Source organism: Schistocerca americana, chromosome 9, assembly GCF_021461395.2.
Source record: "Schistocerca americana isolate TAMUIC-IGC-003095 chromosome 9, iqSchAmer2.1, whole genome shotgun sequence".
Taxonomy (NCBI): Eukaryota; Metazoa; Arthropoda; class Insecta; order Orthoptera; family Acrididae; genus Schistocerca; species Schistocerca americana.
Genome location: NC_060127.1, coordinates 137,022,020 through 137,046,337, shown reverse-complemented (window position 1 = coordinate 137,046,337; position 24,318 = coordinate 137,022,020). Strand labels below are relative to the sequence as shown.

The window sequence follows — 24,318 nt, the reverse complement described above, 5'->3', positions numbered from 1 at the left end:
TTTTTAATAGAAACAAATGATGTATTTATTCATACTATTAGTATTGTTATTTCAGCTTTAAAAAAATCGACATGTTCCACATCCACGAGGATCTCCTCAGCACGGATCTATAGAACGAAAAACTAATCTAATCTGGGTGAAGCCGAGGGTTTTACGACGACACGATAAAAGCATTCAACAAAACTTGTTACGTGAGCTTACAGTGGAAGACGTCAAGTCAGCACAAAAAATTACTTAAGAATGGATGAGCATACATTTCTGTATGTGCTCAATGAAGTGTATCCTCATATCACAAAGCACAATATTCACTTAAGAACTGCTACATCTTCAGAAGACAGGCTCACTATAACACTCCGATTCCTTGCTACAGTAGAGGGTTAGGTCAGGTTAGGTCTCCAATCTTCTTAATCTATCTTTGTATTCAGTGTGCCACACGTTGTAAAGCGCCTCATCAGCTTCAGACATCTCTATTAATTTTTTAGTTGTCGGCACACACCAATTGTATTTACCGGCAATGGTTATAAAAACACTACAGACGACAGAACGCTGCAGCGATGCTAGCGCTCCATGTGGTAACATGTCACATTGCAGTGAACAGAAGACAAGCGGTTTCTTTGATCGAATATACAGCGAGGCCCTAGATTTGATCAAATATTGGACGACATTTGACAAAGTCCCTATTACACTATCAAATATTTTTGACAAAGATTTTGGACAAAGAAATTTGATAGTGTAATACCGGCCTTAGGTATGGATATAACAGTGACTTCACGCGCTAGTGGTTGGGAAACGTGCCCTCTGCCCAGCTGTGATTTTACACTACTGGCCATTAAAATTGCTACACCAAGAAGAAATGCAGATGATAAACGGATATTCATTGGACAAATATATTATACTAGAACTGACATGTGATTACATTTTCACGCAATTTCGGTGCATAGATCCTGAGAAATCAGTACCCAGAACAACCACCGTTGGCCGTAATAACGGCCTTGATACGCCTGGGCATTGAGTCAAAACAGAGCTTGGATGGCGTGCACAGGTATATCTGCCCATGCAGCTTCAACACGATACCACAGTTCATCAACAGTAGTGACTGGCGTGTTGTGACGAGCCAGTTGCTCGGCCACCATTGACCAGACGTTTTCAATTGGAGGGAGATCTGCAGAATGTGCTGGCCAGGACAACAGTCGAACATTTTCTGTATCCAGAAAGGCCCGTACAGGACCTGCAACATGTAGTCGTACATTATCCTGCTGAAATGTAGGGTTTCGCAGAGATCGAATGAAGGGTAGAGCCATGGGTCGTAACAATCAGAAATGTAACGTTCACTGTTCAAAGTGCAGTCAATGCGAACAAGAGGTGACCGAGACGTGTAACCAATGGCACCTCGTACCATCATGCCGGATGATACACCAGTATGGTGATGACGAATACACGCTTCCAATGTGAGTTCACCGCGATGTCACCAAACACGGATGCGACCATCATGATGCTGTAAACAGAACCTGGATTCATCCGAAAAAATGACTTTTTGGCATTCGTGCACCCAGGTCCGTCGTTGAGTACACCATCGCTGGCGCTCCTGTCTGTGCTGCAGCGTCAAGGTAAACCGCAGTCACGGTCTCCGAGCTGACAGTCCATGCTGCTGCAAACGTCGTCGAACTGTTCGTGCAGATGGTTGTTGTCTTGCCAACGTCCGCATCTGTTGACTCAGGGATCGAGACGTGGCTGCACGATCCGTTACAGCCATGCGGATAAGATGCTTGTCATCTCGACTGCTAATGATACGAGGCCGTTGGGATCCAGCACGGCGTTTCGTATTACGCTCCTGAGCCCACCGCTTCCATATTCTGCTAACAGTCATTGGATCTCGACCAACATGAGCAGCAGTGTCGCGATACGATAAACCGCAGTCGCGATAGGCCGACCTTTATCAAAGTTGGAAACGTGATGGTATGCATTTCTCCTCCTCACACGAGGCAACACAACGACGTTTCACCAGGCAACGCCGGTCAACTGCTGTTTGTGTATGAGAAATCGGTCGGAAACTTTCCTCATGTCAGCACGTTGTAGGTGTCGCCACCGGTGCCAGCCTTGTGTGAATGCTCTGAAAAGCTAATCATTTGCATATCACAGCATCTTCTTCCTGTCGGTTAAATTTCGCGTCTGTAGCACGTCATCTTCGTGGTGTAGCAATTTTAATGGCCAGTAGTGTACGTATGAAGGAGAAAGTGCTAGCCCGCAAGAGGGAGGTTCTGCAACTTCTGAATGTGATCATCGTCCAGCCCTGGGGCAGAGGATTGGGACGAAGTTAATGATCTAGCTCCCTCACAGTAAAGGCGGCATTGTAGCACTCAGGATTCTGAGAAGAGAAGCCTATCGCCCAAGCATTCCCCACTCGTTTCCAACGGAGAAGGCAGGATGGTAGTGAGTGGAGCTCAAAATCTTCGCAAAAAAGGTGTTGTAGATAACAATATGGCCCAGTATGACATCATCTGCTACTGTCAGGCTGGAAATTGAGCAATGAACCTTGGTCCCAGAGAGCCGTCGGAGGTTGCCACAGGAAAGAAGAGGGAGTGGAACTGTTAAAAGAACTTGTTAAGGGAATACAGCTATCTTTATTGCTATCCCGAAGAATTCGAAAACACTGTGCATGCAACTGTTTATAACAAATGCAGTTTTTCATCATAGGATGACGGTTAAAAATGCGGAGAGCACGTCTGCACACGCGTATCGCATCATTGAATGCCTCGGTCAGCGTGGTAAAGAGGAATTGCGAGGAATGGAACGTTCTGCGGCAGTAAGGAAAACGTTTGTAAGATATTCTCCCTTGTCATCATGACTGGGGAAATGATGTTCCTCGTAGGTCGCCAAGGAGCGGTAAAGCCTCCAGCCGGCCTTCGAAAGCTGTCATTTGGATGTGCATGTAGTTGAGGTAGGAGTCAGCAAACGGACAGCGCAAGGGGAATAGTCGCTCGAGTACATGTCAGAGATAACAGACCACTCGAGATGATGGGGAAGCTGGGCAGTTGTGTTGTGTTTTGTTTTAGGGCACAAAAACAACTAGGGTCATACACACACATGTCAAAACTGTAAAACACAAAGCCAAAGAGAGGAGTTAAAAACGACTACACGTCAATCCGAATCGACGGAAGAGAAGACAGCTGAAACAGGAACGTGGAGAAAAGTCTATAAGATGTCCCACAGAGAAACGGAGGTCCAGAACTAAAAATTAAACGGGCTTCACCATATTGCTACGACGGATTAAAAGTAAAATGTGGTCGATGGCCCGCACGTCGTTCGATAAAACGGCTGATAACTTAGACGGCAAACACAAATGAGAACGTAATTGGTTTAAAAAAAAGGCCATTCCATCAGGAAATGGCGGACCGTCGAAAGTTGAGCACAATGTGCACAAAGTGGTGGGGGATCACCACTTAACAAACGGCGATGTTCAAAACGACAGTGCCCAATACGCAACCTAGTTAAAATAATCTCCTCACAGCAAGAGGGCTGAGAGGTCACCCAAGCAACTGGGAAAGGCTTAATAACCTGAAGTTTGTTTCCAGTGGTGATGCCAAAGTGGAGGTACGAGGACTGCAGCCGTGGCAGCAGGATCAGCAGCCTCGTTTCCTGTCAGACTGGCGTGATGAGGAACCCATATAAACATCACAGTGGCTCCATCAAGAGCAAGCAAGTCAGTCACATCTATCCTGGACCCGTTGCATGAAGCGATGAACAGTATTCAGCTGACACGGTCTTAGAAGGGCACTGAGAGAGTCTGAGCAGATGCCGCAATGTCGCTCGACACATTCCGTGGCCTGATACAAGGCGAAGAGCTCTGCTGTGAATACTGAACAGTGTTCCAGAAACTGATACCGAAAAACGTTGGTGCCAATGATGAACACATACCCGACACTACGTCAGTTTGAGAGCCATCAGTGTACATAATGGTACTATCGCAAGTTCCATGTAAAGGTTGTGAAACTGAAGGCGATAGAGCAAGGCTGGAGTAGTGTCATTAGGAAGCAAATGAAGGCCAAGGTGAACACGTTCCGCCGCAAGAAGCCAAGGTGGTGAAGGGTTCACTCCCACCAGGAAAGTTACAGGTAGCGTGAAGTTAACCTGGTGGAGCAAGAGCTGAAAGCAAACTCCAGCAGGTTACAGAGAAGACAGACACGCCCCATTCTGGAGATCCAAGGAGTCATCGACGAAGGAGGCATAGGATGGTTGGCCATGCATGACAAATGGCATGCATATTAAATGAGAAGAAAGTCACAGAAGTAACACAGAGGTATTTTGGCAGTTTCTGCTTACAGACTCTCAACGTGGTTAGTGAAATAGGCGTCGGTGGCAAACAGATGCCACGATGGTGGATAGAATTGAGATGGCATAAGAGGGCAGACATGCAGATGCAAAAACGAAACATCCATAGTCTAGTATCGAACAGACAAGGGACCGGAACAAACAGAGGGGGTGGTTCGATCAGCTCACCAGGAAGTATCAGTGAGGACACGTAGGACATTGAGGAACCACATACAGTGGACTGCCACTTAAGACATGTGGGAGAACCAAGAAAGTTTATTGTCGACATCCAGGAATTTCATAGTTTCAATGAACGGAAGAGCAACAGGCCCAAGATGTAAAGACAGTGGAAGAAACCAATTGTGCCACCACAAATTCATACAAACGGTTTTGTCAATGGAAAAATGAAAGCCATTGTCGATGCTCCATGAGTAAAGACGATCGAGACATCGTTGAAGGCGCCACTCAATCAGACAAGTCGATAGAAAGCTGCAATACATGGCAAAATCGTTGAAAAAAATGGAGCTGGAGATGTCCCCTGGGAGACAGCCCATAATAGGGTTAGTGGTGATTGCAAAGAGGGCGACGCTCAGGACAGAATCCTGAGGCACACCATTTTCCTGGATAAAGGTGTCTGAGTCAAGGCAGAACCCCTACATACCTTGAAAACACGGTCTTTTAAAAATTCCTGAGGGAAATGGGGCATGCGGCCTTTGAGGCCCCACGTGTAGAGGGTATGGAGGATACCAGTCCTCCAGCAGGTGTCATGGGCTTTGTCCAAATCGAAAAACATGGTCACAGTCTGAGATTTCTGCAGGAACCCACTCATGACATGGGTGGATAAAGTCATGAGACTGTCAACTGCAGAACGGCGAGCACAGCACGAAAGCTGCACTGCGCGGTGGTTCATAAATTTTGAGACTCAAGCCACCATACATACATGCATACATAGAAAGAAGGATCCTTTATTGTATGATTATATGATAGCGGAACAAACACTGGTAGCAGTTACGTCTGTAAAATATCTGGGAGTATGCGTGCGGAATGATTTGAAGTGGAATGATCATATAAAATTAATTGTTGGTAAGGCGGGTACCAGGTTGAGATTCATTGGGAGAGTGCTTAGAAAATGTAGTCCATCAACAAAGGAGGTGGCTTACAAAACACTCGTTCGACCTGTACTTGAGTATTGCTCATCAGTGTGGGATCCGTACCAGGTCGGGTTGACGGAAGAGATAGAGAAGATCCAAAGAAGAGCGGCGCGTTTCGTTACCGGGTTATTTGGTAACCGTGATAGCGTTACGGAGATGTTTAATAAACTCAAGTGGCAGACTCTGCAAGAGAGGCGCTCTGCATCGCGGTGTAACTAGCTCGCCAGGTTTCGAGAGGGTGCGTTTCTGGATGAGGTATCGAATATATTGCTTCCCCCTACTTATACCTCCCGAGGAGATCACGAATGTAAAATTAGAGAGATTAGAGCGCGCACGGAGGCTTTCAGACAGTCGTTCTTCCCGCGAACCATACGCGACTGGAACAGGAAAGGGAGGTAATGACAGTGGCACGTAAAGTGCCCTCCGCCACACACCGTTGGGTGGCTTGCGGAGTATCAATGTAGATGTAGATGTAGATGTACCAGCCAGGCATGAATCATACGTTCCATCACCTTGCAAACATAACTGATGAGAGAAATTGAGTGGTAACTAGAAGAAAAGTGTTTGTCCTTACCAGTCTTAGATATGGGTGTAACAGTGGCTTCACACCAGCGTCTGGGAAACTTGCCCTCTGCCGAGATGTGGCGGAGGATCAGCATGAAGTGAGAGCATGATCTAGCTCCCTCATAGTAAAGGCAGCACTGTAGCAGTTACGATTCTGAGATAAGGGAATCGCCCGAGCATCCTCCGCTCGTAGGAAGGCAGGATGATGGTGAGTGCAACTCGAAATCTCAGCAAAATGGCGGCCCAATGTGTTGGAGAGAGCAATAGAGTCCACAATGAATTCGATTGCTACAGTCAGGCCAGAAATTGAGGAGTGGATCATGGTCCCAGATTGCTGTCGGTGGTTGGCCCACTCAATGAAACAGGGAGTGGAACTGCTAAAAGAACTTGTGAGTGAAATCCAGCTAGCATTTTAGCTATCCCAGAGCACGCGACAACACTGTGCGTGCAACTGTTTATATCATAGGACGATAGTAAAAAATGTGGAGAGCACATCTCCACGCACGAATTGCATCAAGGCATGCCTCAGTCCACCAAAGGACTGGGACACAGCCTGGTAAAGATGCAGTGCAAGGAATGAAACGTTCTGTGGCAGTAAGAATAATATTTGTAATATATTCTACATGTTCATCACAACTGCAGAAATGTTGTACATCGAAGGTCGCCAGGAAGAAAGTCTCCAGTCGACATTAGTAAGCTACCATTTGGGTGTACACATAGGTGGGGTAGGAGTCAGCAAACGGATAGCACATGGGAAATGGTCCCTGAGGTATGTGTTACACAGAATGGGCCACTCCAGACTATGAGCAAGCTGGGCAGTGCAGAAGGATAGGTCCAAATGGGAATAGGTGTGTGTGGAGTCTGAAAGGAACATGGGTGCTGCAGGTTTAAGGCAGATGATTGAGAAGGTCATCCACGACAGCACCTCTCTGACAGATTCTAGGAGAACCCCAAAGGAGATGGATCGCATTAAAATCATTGAGCAGCAGAAAGAGGTGAGGTAGCAACCCAATAAGCTGGAGGAAGTCTACCCTGGTGACATGGAATGACAGAGGGATGTAAACGGTACAGAGGGAAAAGGTCAAGAGAGGAAGGAAAAGGCAAACTGCAACAGCCTGAAGCCACATAGTCATGGAGATGGGTTGGCTAGGAATGTCATCCTGGATGAGCAGCATGACTCCCCCATGAGATGGAATGCTGTCCTCAGCGGAAGGTCAAAACGATCAGGAAGGAACGCGAGAGCTTAAAGCAATCATGAGGATACAATCCAGTCTCCTGCAGGCAGAGAACAACTGGACACTGCGATTCTAAGAGCAGCCGTAAATTTTCTTTGTTTGATCAGAGGCCATGAATGTTCCACTGAAGGAGAGTCATAATGAGAAAAGGTGATGAGGCAGAAAATGAAGGGGTGCCACCTTGGCAGCTGCCAAGTGCCAGCCTTCAAATACTCACTGCTACAGGATGCAGAGTCTGGAGGATCCTGTTGCATCAGGTCTACAGAGGCGTCAGCATTCGCGCTCTGTCAATCTGCTGAGTTCAGGGCCGAAAAACGGTGTGCACAAGCAACACGGAGGTCACCTGGACGAGGGTATCACGTGGTCACACCATTGAAGAGGATCATAGAGTCGGTGAAGGAGAAGACCATTTGCCTTTGTTTGACTTCTTGGAGCCTTTCCAGTCGGCAGAGAATGACTCAGGTGTTTGTTGACTAGAGGGATGTAGGAAGTCATCGCAAGATAATTCCTTCTGTCCATCGGGCCTGCCAGTTGTGTAGCTGATGATTTCACTCTGGGAGTGAATGTTTGGTGGCTTCTTGCACAGCTGGAGAAAAGGGATGCTACCGTGACACAGTTGTGAATTTGAGGTCGCACGTCTGCGTGGCCACGTCCTTCATGGAGCAAGAACGGTACTGTAAGTGCCAGATGGTAGAATGCAAGGTTTGCGACTTGCCAGTAACTTGCGAGTGACCAGGTAAGCCACTTTTTCCTTTATGCTGATCTCCTGGAAAGCCCGCTCATCAAGATACATGGAACAATCTCAAGAGGAGACAACATGGTCACCATTGCAGTTGATGCAGCAAGTAGAAAGCAGCAGACAGTCGCCCTCGCTCACGTCCCTACCATAGGTTACACATTTGGTCGGTTGTTGAGAAGACATTCAAGTGTGGTAGAAATGTGGCATCGGTAGCAGGGCATTGGATTTGGAATGTACGATCGGGCTGTGATAACTTCATAGCCTGCTTTGATCTTGGACGGAAGCACCACTCTATCAAAGGCCAGAAAAAGAGTGCGTGTGGGCACTAAGGATGGATCTACATTTTTCATGACCCGATGAATGGCAATTACACCGTGATCAGAAAGCTACATTTGGATTTCTGCCTTACTCAGATCATCGAGCAGCCTTGTGTAACACCACAGGAAGAATGCAATGTTCAATGGGCCTCAACATGAACGGGATAGCCATGGAGGAGCGAAACTGCAAGCAGTTGTTGTACTTGTGAATCAGAAGTTACCTCGAAAATCAAATTGTCATTGTGTAAACGAGATCAGGATTTCACGGGGCCAGCAATTGCATCAACACCTTTCTGAATAATAAACAGATTTACCATGGCAAAGGACTGACTGTCTTCATTAAGTAAAACCATGAGGAACTGCAGTGAAGCTGGGAGGGTCTTTGATTCATTACACTCATTCTGTTTACATTTACTACACGTTGACTGTGAAAAAGACAATTCACTCATTGCAAGAAAATCCCCATGATTGCCAGCATCTCCGATGGTGCACTCCTTCCAACTGGCCCCCTCTCAGAGGGGGGCGCACCCGCCTTATGCAATTGTTCACACCTCAGGTCACACCTCCCGAACACCTGACAGAGGGACTAATCGGCAATTTGGGAAGGTAGTAGTTCAGGCAACCACCCCTTCCTGGGCCTAGCCTGTACCAGAGGATACGTGCGAACCCTACCTGTCAACCCAGGGCTGGGAATTAAGCGTTACCCGGTCACATGTTACGTGTCAGATGCGTGGGCAGCCTTCAGGAGCACACAGGGAGAAAGAAGAAAAAGAGGAACCTCAAACACCAAATCGGAGGAAGGATAGGAGAGGGGAAGAAAGAAAAGAGGAACGAAAAACAGTGGAGAAACTGCTCTGATATCGGCTACTGAAAATGCAGAACAAATTTTCAAAAAGATCCCAGACATGTTCTCCAAGGGAGTGGAAAAAGATTAGTGAGAGGATAGACATGCAGCATGGAAGGATAAGATGCTGCAAAGGCTGGGACCCCTTGCTAGCCAAGCACAAACCCGCCAAAGAGTTATGAACTCCCTGTGGGGTGTGTTGGTGTTGTGCTTGTATGATATCTGGATGAGAGGATAGCCGAGGATTCTTCTAAATGTTGTTTCAGATCATCCGGAGAGCTTCTAAAGTTCTTCGAGCTGGAGGTGGGATTCTGCTGAGAACAGGAAGCCATAGGGTGTTTGTATGCTGAAATAGGTCCCATAATTATTCACACTGCCTGATTGAGTTGCTTGTCTATCTTCTGAGCACTATTGACCCAAACTGCAGTATTCAGCAACACAGTATGATATAACCAAGGCTATGGATATTAAAACATGAGAATTAGCTCCACATGAGTTACCAGCACGTTTTTGAAGAACATTACTTCAGACATCCTCTTTAGCAGCTACATCTGTGAGTGTGCTTGAAAGTTAGAATTCTATCTTGTGTTATTCCTAGGTATTTTTGTGTACTGGAGTATGAAAAGATTTGGCCTATGAATTTGACTTCTAGTTTTTAATTTCCCTGTCTGTTGCATAGGTAAAAATGTAGATATAACCCTTTTCTGAGGCTTTACTTGGGGACACCATTTCTTGCAGTACACATCTAAGGCTTCCGTATCAGTGGACAAAGTGGTTTCAGCATCAGAATAATTGGAGCTGTGTATTACCAAACAAATGTCATCAGCGTAAATGAATTTTCTTGAAGACGTTTCCAGTAAGTTATTTATATATGTATACAGACTGAAAAGGAAGGAAGCCAAAACAGGCCTCTGAGGTAAACCATCACTTAGTTTCAGTGCTCTGCTTCTGTCAAGTCAAAATAGATTCAAATCCCATCAGATTCGAACAGAAAAAGCAATCACTCAATTACTTATTCTTTCTGTAAGTTTCTTTCCCCATTTTTCTTTGTACTTCTTATTTTCTTGCTATGTTCTCTTCTCTACTTCTCATAAAAATTTTGTCTTGAGAAGACTGGAAGCTTGTACTTTTAGTTTTGAATTATTGTCTGTTTAGATCATATTCATGCAGTACACTCATCTCTAATTTGTTTAGTTAACTTGTGTTATCCCATGTTTTTTACAGTGGGGAAAAATCATAGCATGTCTCTGCATTATCGAATTATAGTTTTTTGAACATTTCATGTATGTTTTTAGTTGCTTCTGAATAGGTGTTCCACCAGCTTTTGACACCTGGACTTTTATATGTTTTGTTATTTTATATTACACTCTAATGCAACAGAAAATAGTCTCATTGATGATGACAGTGAACTGTGCACATAAGACCATGGTTACTGCAAAACTATCACTATTTTAGCCCAAATAGTTTTACAAGTTCTTTAAACCACCTACAAGACACAATCTGAGAAATGTATTCTGACATAATCATTTTGCAAAAGAATGTAGTAATAGCATATAGTATAAACATTGTCTGTGGTACTAATCATTTGTATGTTGTTGTTTTCCTAGTCAGTGGTATAAAGTTTATTACATATGCTTCTCAATTTTGTGTGTATACAGAATTCTGCTTATAAAAAAAAGAGTTACCCAAGATCGTCTACCATAAATATCTCTTTTTATTTGTTTCAGTTTTATGTCCGACGTAAAGTTATCGTCGCCTCTGTTCTACTTTTGGAGGTATACTACAATCCTTGTCGAAGCACATTTTCCCAAATGTGCATCTGCCGTATGCTGTATCTTAGCTATCTCAGCAACAAGTATTTATTGTACACAAGTTCTGCGATGTATGAAATGGAGTGATCTGAAAATGTGCGACAGGATTGATTATCGGGAAGGGGAGCAAAATTTTGCACTGTCCAATCCATTTTATACATTTCAGCATGCACCTTCTTTATACCTTCAAATTATTCTTGATTATGTGTAATTTAGGCTCAGTGTTATCAAGCAAACAGGCACTCGTAAATTAAAGGCACAGGAACAAAACCTTAAAACCACAAGAGTTACCACAAATACCAGTTCAGTTTATTAGGTACTCTCATATGGCTTCCCACTAGAACTGGACCTGCTAGATTTGTGAGCAACGTTTATAATTCAGCAGAAAAATTTATACAAAAAAATCTGTATTTGACTTATAAAGCACAAAAAACTTCAAATTACAAAACACTCTGTGATAAATAAAGGGAGTGGTCACATTTTACACTTGTGCCTGTTAGCAATACAGTTGGTATACTGAGTTGCCCAGTTCCACTGCTAAACATTACCTGTTCATCAGCTTTATGTATTGACAGCAGCCATTCCACATATTTATGTGTGTGCATATGTATCTCCAATCTTTAATTAAAGCATTAATTAAAAATGCAAAGTAAATATTATGTAAATGCTGTATATTACTCTAAAGATGTCTATATAAATATATATATTGGTTTCTGAGTGTTAGACACTGAACCTTATAATTTTTGTACAAAATGCAATGGTTGATATTTTTGTATTTACAATTTTATTTATTATTTAATTCCTACATTGTTGCAGTTGTGCTGCTTCAGTTAGTTAGAAATGCCTTGCTGTATCACTTCCTTCACTGTAGTTAATTAAAGTGTGAGTCATTACAAAACATTACTTCAGAACCTGCTGTAAGATTCTGTTACAAATGCTGTCTCTGGTTTTGGGAAGAAGCCTGAAAAGTTCATAATGAACATGTTTAAATGATTTTTCAGGAGCTAAAAATTCCAGCACTGCTTACCTTCTGCACTATATTTGGTCTTAAATTTGCAAATGAAACAGGAAGAAGAAGAGAAGTCATGTTAAAGATGAGTCATCAGCTTTTTGGAATGGTATGATGTAGAAGAGCCTGACTGCAATAATTATGTTTGAGGAAGTTTAACTTTAGAAAAGGACTGTAGCAGTTGAGGTAGATATTAATAAGGGTTTAAAATCATCCATAAAAGTTGCACAAGATCGAAAATTTTGATGATACTTTTGTTGGCATTAATTCAGTATTCTGAGACATTTGAAAGAAGCATTCAGTGTGTAGTATCATATCAAAATGGAAATCAGAGTGCACACAGTTTTCTCTTTTCTGCAACAGAGAAAGCCATTTTTTTTAAAAAAAAAAGTCAGTAGCATCAAACATATTCCATATTTCTGAACAAGTTTGCTGATTGGAGCACTTTACTTATCAATAGCTAACATTCTGTGGCAACATTGTTTCAATGTCCTAACAAAGTTTACTGACTGTGCATTTTATAAAATTTTGATATTTTACCACACACGACCTGCTGCATCAAAAGGAAAGGAAAGGAAAGGAAAGGAAAGGAAAGGAAAAAAGATCTACATCACAGTTTATTAGCAAAGTGTTATAATCTTCTCACAAAAACCAACTTACTGCGCCCACAAAAGTACTATGAAAACAAGCCAGTGTTAATGTGTCACAGGAATTAAATGAAAGGTAAGATTACCGATTAAGTCAGAGCACGTTCTTTTTCTGTGCACAATTTTGAATGGGAAGAGAAATGCTTATGCTACACTACAGAAGAAAAAAAAGGGATTTTCAAAACCTTGGACAACTTAACCACTTGATTTCTTTTTGTAGGTTAATTATTACTTATGAAAGGGACACTGTTCATAGGGTAGTAAGTTCTGTATTACCTGTTTTGAAAATATGTCAAGTGATTGCATCAGCCAATAGTAAATGTAATGTCAAACACAATGAGCTTTATTTTTTTGTGTGTGCATTGAAGTACACAAGAAATGGCACAAGTCCTGCAGTGTGACATACTGTGAGATTGTACCAGTAGAGGAGTAAGAATAGCTTAATATTACTGTAAAATACTGAAAAATAAAGAGGAAAACAAATGTTCTTTGATTCAATTATTTCTCTCTCCCCCCCCCCCCCCCCCCCCAGACAATCATTATCAACACAGTAAAACTATATGATTCCTTTTACTTCCCAGGTGGCATAAAATTGATAGTTCCTTGTTATATATTACATTGCTGAAGCAGTATCCCACTCCCAAATTAAAATTTATCACTAATCTCTTGTGCAATGAATCACCCCAATTACCTGGAAAAACAGTACTGGTCTCAGCATTTTTACAAGAAGGATAACAGAACTGTTGTATCGAACTTTGTGCCCTGGTGTCCATTGTTGTAAGACATTAAACCATATTCTAAATTTCAGTACAATGACATTTCCTGACCACATCAAGGTATTAGCACAGATTTTGTACACAACATTCATGCAAAAAACCATTCTCCACTTCACAATCATGTGAAACCATTAAACAAATCGGTCACAATATTCATTAACTTGAGTTACAGAAATAACCTGAAAATTTTTAAACATGACACTACTGAGTTTTTGTGGATGCTGATGAACATTTTTTTTTTTTTAACAAATTGCACATAGCTGTGGCATGAGCAAACACTGGAAGTAGATTGTCACAGATACCACATGTTTGTTAGCTTGACCATGACTGGGCAAAGACTGTCGATTTTGAGTAGCATTTGACTGTTTAAAGACTGATGTGTGAACAAATTTTAGAAAATATACAATCCTTTGATAAAATGCTCCATCATATTTCACTACTTGGATCGATAATAAGTATTGATAAAAATTTGGTTTGTGAAGAATGTGGTGGTCTAGAAATTTTGAAAAGTTAATGCAATCATTTTATGCATTTGCATTAGGAATACAAATGCCATATCAAAAAATCTCAACAGCTTAGGCAAAAACCTTAATTAATGGCTTATTCAATTAATGAAGTGTGGCATATTGTGTATAAAATTCAGATCTGCAAACATATAATGGCAAAGGTCAAAATTTAATAAGCATAGATGCAAAATCTACAATGAAAACTATTAATTATCTTGTGAATTAATTAATTTCACAGAATTGGAAATGTGTAATTTGAAAGTTTAGCTGCAAATCTTTATAATTGGTGGTATCACTATGCCCAAAAATATATTAGATCACACAGGTTTATCTATACTGTAGTGGAATTTTCAATTAGGTATAACTTTTAATTAAGTGATTTCCCACTGAAATCAAGTGCAGCATTATGATCAGCACATCAAAATTATTAGCTCGAATAATGAATCTAAGTGAGAAACAGTTTAACTGATGTTTTGGAATATTTGAACACCTCCCACACGTACAGTATATAGAAAATGTACAATATTTAATAAATGAACAAGGGAAAAATACTGTTAATAGGAGAAGCTGAAGTCATAACAGATGGAGTAATTCCAATTTGCTATGTCACAACATTCTTTCAATGACTAACAAAACAGCACTGTTGCTCCAACTATGGCTTATGTTTGATGAAGCAAATTTTTTCACGAATGGATATGTTAGCAAAAATATATATATATTTGGTATTGATCTGAGGAAAATCCAGTGTTTACATGAAAAGCCACAGGTGAGTCCACAACTTGTGATTTGGTGTGAAGCTCACAGATGTTGGATTATTGGTCCCGATTTTTATTTTAGGATGATGCCGGGTGTGTAGCAACAGTGAATACCATCCATTACTGCCAAATTTTGCAGAATTTCCTTATTCCAAAATTGCAGGCAGAAGATGGCCAAATGACATTTGGTTTCAGCAGGATAGAGCAACGGCTTGCACAGCACACTTAGTGCAGCTGTGCTCTGACGAACATTTTCAAAGAGTGTAATATCCTGTTTCGTCAATGTGATGTGTCCATCCCATTTCTCAGATTTAACAGTCATGGATTACCTCTTCTGGGATTTTGTGAAGGAAAGGGGCTTTGCCAATAATTTGCGGACAACTGACGAACTCCATTTGCTGCGAAATAAGTGCCATTCTGCAGGATACATTAAGGCTTATTACGGACGCTTTCTCGCAGTCCCTTCAACAGTGTATACAGGCAAACAAAGAACATTTGAGGGAAGTTATTTTCAGGGTGTAGTGAGGTCTGCCAATATGTGCTACATATTGTAGTGATTGCCCATTTGTGTAATTGTATTTACGACTATTAAGTTATTACATATTTGCATTCACCAAGCTTCTGTTATCACTTGAAGCTGATGGAAACATTATGTGCCAACCCATAGTAAATGTAAACAAGCAAGTAGATTCCATTTTACTACATTTCCAAAACACATCTGACAATATTGACTGGTAATACATATACTGTCATATGGAGTATGTCCTCAAATATGTGACTGGCTTCAAGACTTTTTTATCCACAGAATGTGATATGGTATAAAAGACAGAAATGTACCACAAAACTATCATCAGGTGTGCCCAAGCACAATGGGATCATTATTGATCTCAATATATATTGAATAAATTCGTGGTGATGTCCACAACTGAGAGACTGAAACTGACAGTATCCTATTACACAATTAGTGGTGAATTTCTGGATTTTGTCATATGACATGATTTGTTGAGAGGATTCTGGAAAAGCACAATTTGTGTACTAAGGAAACAGTATACAAGAGTTGTTCAATATATTCTTAAGTAGTGATCCGGTATTTGGGGACGCAGGGTGTTTAGCAATATGTGCAAATCCAAAGTTCGGGGATCGGATTCTCAGTCGGCCCGAGAACTTTTTACTGAAACTTGCATCTTTCACGTCTGGCAACAATTTGTTAATGTGAAAACTTCCAAAATCGCACCGCTGTTCAGAGCCCACATTAAACTGTACGCTGCCCCATTACTGGCTGTGTAAGCCAATTCAGAAGAAGCAGGAAGACGACGCCACACCTCTTCCGAGAGGTTCATGTCTGCAGTGTCCGAACCGATCTCGAGTAGTGTACAGCTTCATTTATCAATTTGGAGGAAAGACATCACCAAAGTAGCTGAGGGCTACATTGCTCAGCTCATAACAGGTCAATATAAAGCACACAACACATATGCTCTGGGAGCTTAACTGGTTATCACTGGAAGAAATGTAGTGCCATTCTCCCAAAAATACACAACCCGACAAAGCACACAAAGTAGCCATAAGCTGAGAGAGTATACAATGTCATTTCAGTGATAACAATATCAGGTCCAATTTACAAATAATTCGACAGTACGAGTCCACTTATTGGCACGACATAGCGCCCCTGTTGCCTGGCTGAATGCACACATTCGGTTAGGAAGCGTGTCATGGAGCCCGCGTATCCTCTCCTGAGGCAAGATGGTCCACAACTATTATAACTGATCCTTTGTGTCCTGAATACTGATATTAGGATGGACTTGCAGGTTACCGATGGCCAAACGAGTACCTCAGCAGTTTCTAGAGATGTGTGCCACGTGTGGACAAGCACTGTCCTGTCGAAAAATGGCACTACAATACCGTCACACGAGAGGTAACACATGACTGTGCAGGATGTCCAACGTATCACTGTGCCGTGAGACTTCCCTAAATACTTGAAGTCATGGAAGAAGGCTCCCCACAATGTGACTCCAAGAGAAACGCCACTGTGCCTCTCCAAAACACTGGAAGAATGGGACCTCTTCCCGAGGCATCACCGACCTAGCTGACAGTGCTCGTCTGCCACGGTTCAGAACTGCAATTCATCACTCGGCAGCTTCCAAGTCGAGGTACCACTCTAAATGCAGCCATTTGTGTTAAGGTGTTACCAGCAGCTGCCTACACACAGGACGGTTGCTGCTAGTCTCTGACCGACGGTGAGGTGACACAAAATACTGCAGGGAATCCATTACTTGCTCTCAGATCACAGGACCAGATGCGAACAGGTTTCGATGCATATAATGCACGATACGGCTACCATCCCGTGTCGTCGAGACACGGTCGATCGGAACTGTGACGATTAGTACAGCCGCCTTCCGTGCTGTCCGACATTGGGCCACTGTTATTTCCAAGTACCCCACAAATTTAGATACTGCACGATTTGACAACCTAACCAAATGGAGACTCACAATGAGGCCCATTTCAAACTCTGTCAAGTGCTGACAATGCCGACTGATACGAGTTTGTGGCATCTCTGTAACCTTCACAGTAATCACGCAACTTCTGACATTGTTTGTGCTCTTACTTACCCTATCAGGCCCAGCGACAACTCTAATAAATGATCCTTTACATGCTTACTAATGGTATGAACACACTAAAAAAGATGCACCATGAAGCAATTATCGGAATGGGATGGAAGTTGGTAAATGTGATGTACATGTACAGACAAAACTGATTACACTTTCAGAAAAATTGGATGATTTATTCGAGACAAAGAGCTTCACAAATTGAGTGAGCCAATGAAACATCAGTCCACCTCTGACCATTATGCAAGCAGTTATTCGGCTTGACATTGATTGACAAGAGTTGTTGGATGTCTTTCTGAAGGATATTGTACCAAATTCCGTCCAACTGGTGCATTAAATCACCAAAATTCTGAGTCGGTTAGGGGACACTACACATAATGCTCCAAATGTTCTCAATTTGTGAGAGATTCAGTAACTTTACTGGCCCAGGTAGAGTTTAGCAAGCACAAAGACGAGCAGCACAAATTCTCGCCGTTTGCAAACAGGCATTATCTTGCTGAAATGTAAGCTCAGGGTGGTTTGCCAAGAAGGGCAACAAAATGAAGTGAAGAATATCACCAGTCTACCAAAGGGCTGTAAGGATATTGCAGATGACAACCACAGCAGTCCTGTTATGAAAAGAAACAGCACCCCAGGCCGTTCCTCCTGGTTGCTGAGCTGTCTGGCAGGCAACAGTCAGGTTGGTATCCCACCATCCTCCAGAGCATCTCCAGAAACGTTTTCACAGGCCAACGGTGTTCAGTTTGAAGTGGGACTCATTGCTGAATATATTTCTACTCTCGTCAATGAGATTCCAAGATGAATGTGGTCAACACCACCACAAATGAGCTTGTCGGTGAACAGAGGCCAATGGTAGTTGGCGCAAGCTGAGTCGTGAGCACAGATCACTATCTGTGAGCCATCTATTAATGGTTACTGTGGTCACTGAAGCACCAACTGCACATTATATTGATGATAACGATGAACCTGGGGCTCTAAGTGCTTCTCCGACAGTTGTTTGGTCCTCTCTTTCTGTCGTCTCTCTAGGTCGACTGCTTTCTTCTCGACACTGTGTTCGGACACGGATCACCCATTCCTGCCAAAATTGTCAGACAGTGGCATTGCTCCCATTCAATTGCCCTAATATTCCAGCTGGCTTCTTTCAGCCCAGCTACACATACTCTGTCAAATGCTGACATCTGCGTATGTTGTTCGTGCACCTGTCTGCGAGGCACAGTTACTGTCCAATTGAGTACACAGAATGAAATTCGCAAAGACTTTATGCCCTGGTATTTACATGTCACCTGTTTAATATCCTCGCCAACTGCATCACACATTCATCCATCGGTTGTCCCAAAGTTTACAATTTTGCATTTTCCATCGACGTTTGTACAAATGTCAATTTGTGACCAATTTACATAATTCCTTCATGGTGTCCTTTTTCTTTCGTCTTGGAGTGTAAGTGAACTAAGTTACCCAACATCCAACAATGTCCTCTGGGTGATTTGGTTTTATTGTCAGGCAGTGTATTTTGGGTAAAGTTAATTGAAGTTGACTATTGTCTTCATTATCTTCTTGCACAGTGGCCGTGACAATCAAGTTAGAGCAGTTTTAGTAAGAATGGAACAAATGCAGATAGTACCTTTCCCATTGCTTCATATATAAACAGAATACAAAAACGAGTAGCTAGTATTGGTATGAAGTACCATCCAATGACCATACCTATCACAGTTTATGCAGAACAACAATATGAAGAGGATAGAAAGTCATTCACCACATAGAGGTGACACTGAGCAGCAGACAGGCACTTGTAAAACTAGATTAAACTTTTGGACAATCCTTCCGATTTAGAAAAACACATACACATTCATATACACTCATACACATTCACTCTCATCTCCAGCCAGTGAGACCCCACCAGAGTTAAAAGTGATTTCGGCTGGGGCAAATAGTGGGGGTAAGTATGGTAGAGGTGAGGGTGACAGGATGGTGGGCTGCTAAGTGCAGCATGGAGAGGCTGCACTGGGAGGGGGGAAAGGAGCAGGAGAGGAGAGGAGAGGAGAAAAGACTTTGGAGGCGCACTGGGTTAACAGCAGATGTGTATCAGGCTGGAGTGGTTGGAGCAGGAGAGGGGGAGGTCAGGGACTAGCAAAGGCTGTGCTGGCAGCGGGGGGGAGGGGGGGGGAGATTATGGGAAACAAGGCATATGTTGCAAGGAGAGTTTCCAACTGCATAACTCACAAAAGCTGGTGCAGTTAGGAAGAACCCAAGCCACACACACTCTGAAGCAATCAAAATCAAGAACTGTATTAGATGGTATGCTTGGGAACTGGGTAATCCAGCTGACTCTCAGCCACAATTTGGCGGTGGCAATTTGGCAGACAGATAGCTTGCTGTGTATATGTAGCAGTCTTCACTCCCGAGATATCCCACTTTAAAAAGCTTTTGTAATTAGTTATTTTGTTTGATATCTATGAGGGATTATCCTTAGAGTATTTCAAAAGAAGCCTGAGAGTAGTGCCTCAAATGTTGGAATAACACTGAACAACTGTTGAGAGTGTTTATCAGAACGTCTCAAAAGGTGCCACTGAACCTAATGATATACTGTCAAGGTTATTGTTACACATTCATAGCATAGAGAGGTTCTAGGTATAAGTGATAAACCAGCATCTGAGGTTTACAGCGAAACAGATTCATCATCTAAATACATACATCAACAAGTGTAAACAGCTGTGTATACACGGCAAGTAGAAGCATTTAAGGATATTAAAGTATGCCATTACACACAAAACAGAAGAATATTTACACACAGAATAAATAGTGATAATATCATTTATTTAAAAATCACAGAAAAAACACAATGCTGTATTCTTCATTGGTCAAAACATGTAAACATATATTTTCTTAAAACACATCAACAAAAACTGTTATGTACATCAACGTTTAACCATTCACAGACCAACCAACCAAGTAAAAAAAAATATTTATTGCCCAAAAAGTAAAAATGAATTTACAAAACAATGGGGTAAAACTAAGAGCAAGAGAGCAAAGCATAAAAATAAAAGAAATGGTACAGAAGGAATTTTAGGTAAAATCAGAAGTTCTGCATAACAAGTTAACCTATATAATCCACGGATCATATGCTCGTCGATGTTGCCTTTCTGGAAAATGGGAAATTTCCAGTACTAAATCCAGAGTCTTAGCTTTCCTGGCAGATTCTACGCGGTCATACATCTTATACAATGCACAAACTTTCAAAATGTGATCTGCTTCTTCTTCTAAGCTCTTGATGACAGATAAATGTGTGTTAAGGTTGAAGGAATCGATACAAGTGCAGTGAAACTTGCTGCCAAGAGCTGACAGACTGCATCAGTCAAATAGCATGTATTGCATGCAACTTTAACACACTTTTTCAGTAATAAACAAGATGAACAACTACAAATTAACTAAATGGAAACTGTGTTAAACTGAGAAACAACCAAAGGTAAGTATTCAAGCAAAAGAAAAAGGAAGATGAGAATTGAACAACTCGCCACTTGTTAGGTCATTAGGGTTGGAGTACTTGCTCAGATGGAAAAGCCACTTATTAATCATCCTGGTTCACACCTGAAGTAAAGCCATCTCTCTACAGGCAACAATTTTTTGCACAGGCAACCCCCCCCCCCCCCCCCTCCCCAATCACCCCCTGAGACAAGTAAGTGTTTCCACATGCAAATCTGAGTTCCTATTTGTACTATATTCAATATAGCGTCAATTTAAATAAGACATGCAGGCATAAACATAATGTTAACCAGAAGAACATAGCCTCACAAATAACAAGTATGAAAACGTATTCCTCGTTGAAATTGCTTGGGGGGCATCAACACACTAGTAACATCATTGTTGACACAGGACAAAGCGTTGTTCGAAAAGTAAATGAATAAGTAAAAACTATTTTCTAAATCCTTTTGAGCTACATTTCTTGTCCTATGCAAAATTAGGCATATGTGCGACATGACACGGCAGCTCGCCTTACGTTCCACGTAACGCTGGGACGCCTGGCAACTGCAGACTTCTTTATTATCGCTGTTGAATACTCGCTTCTTTTCTAAAAAGACAATTTCTATATTTTCACTTGAAATTGTGCCTGGTACTTATAATACCCTGCAGTTATATTGCAAAGTACTGTTTTTCTCTCAAAAGTTCTGCCTCATTTTTATTTTTAGAGTTAGTCAAGGCTCTGATAGGTCACAGATACTGTAAATATATTATATTCTTTACTTAATTTTATCACCAAATTTTCTACTACTGTGCGGAACATTCATCATTCAGTGATTGTGTCAATAAGAGCACTATTATATTTACATGCTGTTTTAATTAGGTCAAAGCCGGCTTTAAATCTCTGAAGAGATAAATAAAAAAATAGAATTCCACTTCATCATAATACAATATATTCAAAATATTGATTGTTATGCAGTAATATGAATTTCGACAAGCCCGTACTCTCAGTTACAAAACTTTTGGAAAATGTTACGTCATTTACAATAGTCCGCAGCTCGTGGTCTAGTGGATATCGTTGCTGCCTCTGGATCACGGGGTCCCAGGCTCGATTCCGGGCCGGGTTGGGGATTCTCTCTGTCCAGGGACTGGGTGTTTGTGTTGTCTTCATCATCATCATCATCATCATCACCATCATCATCATCATCATCATTTGTGACAGTGGCTAGATTGGACAGTGTAAAAACAATGGACTGCATAAAAAATGAGACTTTGTATGGGCACTGATAACCACGCAGTTGAGTGCCCCACAAACCAATCATCATCATAAAAATCATCATCATCATCATCATCATCACATCATCATCATCATCATTTACAATGATGTTGTGTTTCTTTATTACAGCCGATTATAAAGAACTGCTGAAGGCTGTTATTAGAACCCTATCACAAGGTTTAGAACAGTTTGCCACTTTACAAAGTATTTAGTCACTTAGCTGAAGACAAAGCTCATTCTTTCAACATGACAGTAACTATTCACATACATAAATGAAAGGTGCTGTCCAATAAAAAAAGCAGAATGAGAACAGCTCCACATAGTAGCATTTTCTGAAAGTCTTGAATGGTGGTGGGGGAAGGTGCATGTGGTCAGCAAGTTAAACAATTTTTAATTTTTCTGTCAGGTCAGCTGGCATCACTGAGACAGTAGGGTGGTTCCAGAGGCCACCTGTCTGGCCAGTGTGGTAGTATCATTGCCTGTGGAAATGAGACTTAATGTACCAAAATTTGTCGATGTTGTTGTTTTGGCGTTCAGTTGAGAGACTGAACCACAACTAATCTACAGAACATTATAAAACTGAGACAGAATTGTTTGCTAGTAATTCAGCAGAAATGTTAGTACTACCGACAGACTCACATGAAAGCACATGAGCCATCCTAGGTCAGGAAAGGGAGGGTGGGGAAGACAGGTCACTCAGACCCCAGGATGAGAGGAACCCACCAGCTGTGAAGATGAAAGGAAACAGAGTTGAAAAGGGGGAGAGGGAGGGGGGGGGGGAGAAGCATGGGTGGGCAGAAAAGAGAGTAGGAGCTCAAACAAAGATCACTGACCTCCTGAAGCTTCACGTGACACCACTGCACTTCATTAGGCATCCTTGCTCCAGCTTTTGAACTGGCTTCCTCACTCAGTTTTAGGTGGACATATAATTTAATGTGCACCCCACACCACCATGCCTCTTGCCATTTTTCATATACACTGATGAGACAACCCATTAGTTTAATAGTGTAGTGGTATACTTTCAGAATACAATATAGCAGCAACTGTGCAGGACACAGATTGAATTAGTCCTCAGTCAATTTCCAGAAGTGTGTGGCACCCGGTATCTACGCACAGACTACACAATTCCCATAAATCACAGACTGATGGTTTGTGGGTGCAGAACTGGCCCGTGACAGCAACCCCCACGCATTCCATTGGGTTTAGATCAACCAAATTCTGTGGCCGAGACACTTCTCAAACAGCTGTAAGACAATTATGACCTTGTGAGATCGACAGTTATCCTGCTGGAAAATGTAGGGATGCTGGTGGTCCGTAATAATGTTCATGTAGCCACAGCTACGGCCCACAGTGGCCCACGGAAGTGCAGGTGAATGCCCCCCATACCATAACACTGCCTACAAAGGCCCGTGATATCGGAGTGGTGGATATTTTGAGCACACAGACGGCGGTGTATCCAGACCTGAATGTTGATCTGCTGTAACAATTAATATGATTCATCCAGCTACAAGACATATTTCCACTGATCCACAGTCCAGTGTCGACAATCCCATGTCCACTGTAATCACTACTGACGATGTCATCGGGTCAACACGGGACCACATAGTGGTCGTCTGATGGGGGGGGGGCCCACACTCGACAGTGTGTGCTGTATAGTTTGCTTCGAAACACTTCTGCCTGCTGCAGCATTGTAGTATGTCATCAGGTCTGCCACAGATCTATGCTGCTTTATAGACTGGCAAGTCTCTGACTTCCACATTCTATTATGAGACAAGGGTATTCACGGACTTGTCACCTACTCATGATTTCACTGTCCTTTACGTGCTGTCGTCTGAAGAGCGAGGTGCCTGAGGAAGGTCGATATCTCGCAACACGACCACAAGAAACAATAGTCGCTGCAAGTTGCATCAACGAATGAGCAACAGCAACGCAGCTAGGCCTACAAACATTTCACTATGCCGCCGCATGCACTTGTCTATTTACCGCCAAGCACAGAACCATCCTGCCCCAGTCAGTGAGCACTGACTTAAGATGACAGCATCGTCTTCTAGTATGCCAGTTGTGTAATCAATGTATTAGGCAGAGCTATAAGCGAAGGTTACTATTGCACATACTCAGAGTGAGAGACTTTTAATTTTGTCTGTATCAAGCGAGGCAATGTTGAGAGACAGTAGTAAATACTCATGAAATGGATTGGACAAAGTAATTTTCTTATCTATGTTACAAAAAACTGAAATAATATTCTCCGTGTTATAGTATCCACTCGGTCCCCTCCCAGAGCAAAACAAGGCACCCACCATAGCGTCAGCAAGTGTATTTTT

At 42.2% G+C, this 24,318-nt stretch overlaps 2 protein-coding genes across 5 annotated transcripts in view; one reads left to right on the top strand and one right to left on the bottom strand.

Annotated features, from left to right (window-relative positions):
• LOC124550919 (fasciculation and elongation protein zeta-2) overlaps positions 1-13,112 on the top strand; it is a 451,515-nt gene extending 438,403 nt beyond the window's left edge. The window contains exon 8 of the mRNA XM_047125716.1: positions 10,886-13,112. Coding sequence (XP_046981672.1) covers positions 10,886-10,902 — 17 coding nt within the window. The 3' untranslated portion in view covers positions 10,903-13,112. The remainder of the gene's footprint in view (positions 1-10,885) is intronic.
• Positions 13,113-20,211: 7,099 nt separating this feature from the next.
• Positions 20,212-24,318, bottom strand: part of LOC124550856 (CST complex subunit STN1-like) — a 30,050-nt gene continuing 25,943 nt past the window's right edge. For 3 of the 4 annotated variants that reach the window (XM_047125592.1, XM_047125593.1, XM_047125594.1), the window contains exon 5: positions 20,212-20,540. In XM_047125592.1, coding sequence (XP_046981548.1) covers positions 20,365-20,540 — 176 coding nt within the window. In that variant the 3' untranslated portion in view covers positions 20,212-20,364. The remainder of the gene's footprint in view (positions 20,541-24,318) is intronic. The other variant, XM_047125595.1, reaches the window with a different exon arrangement.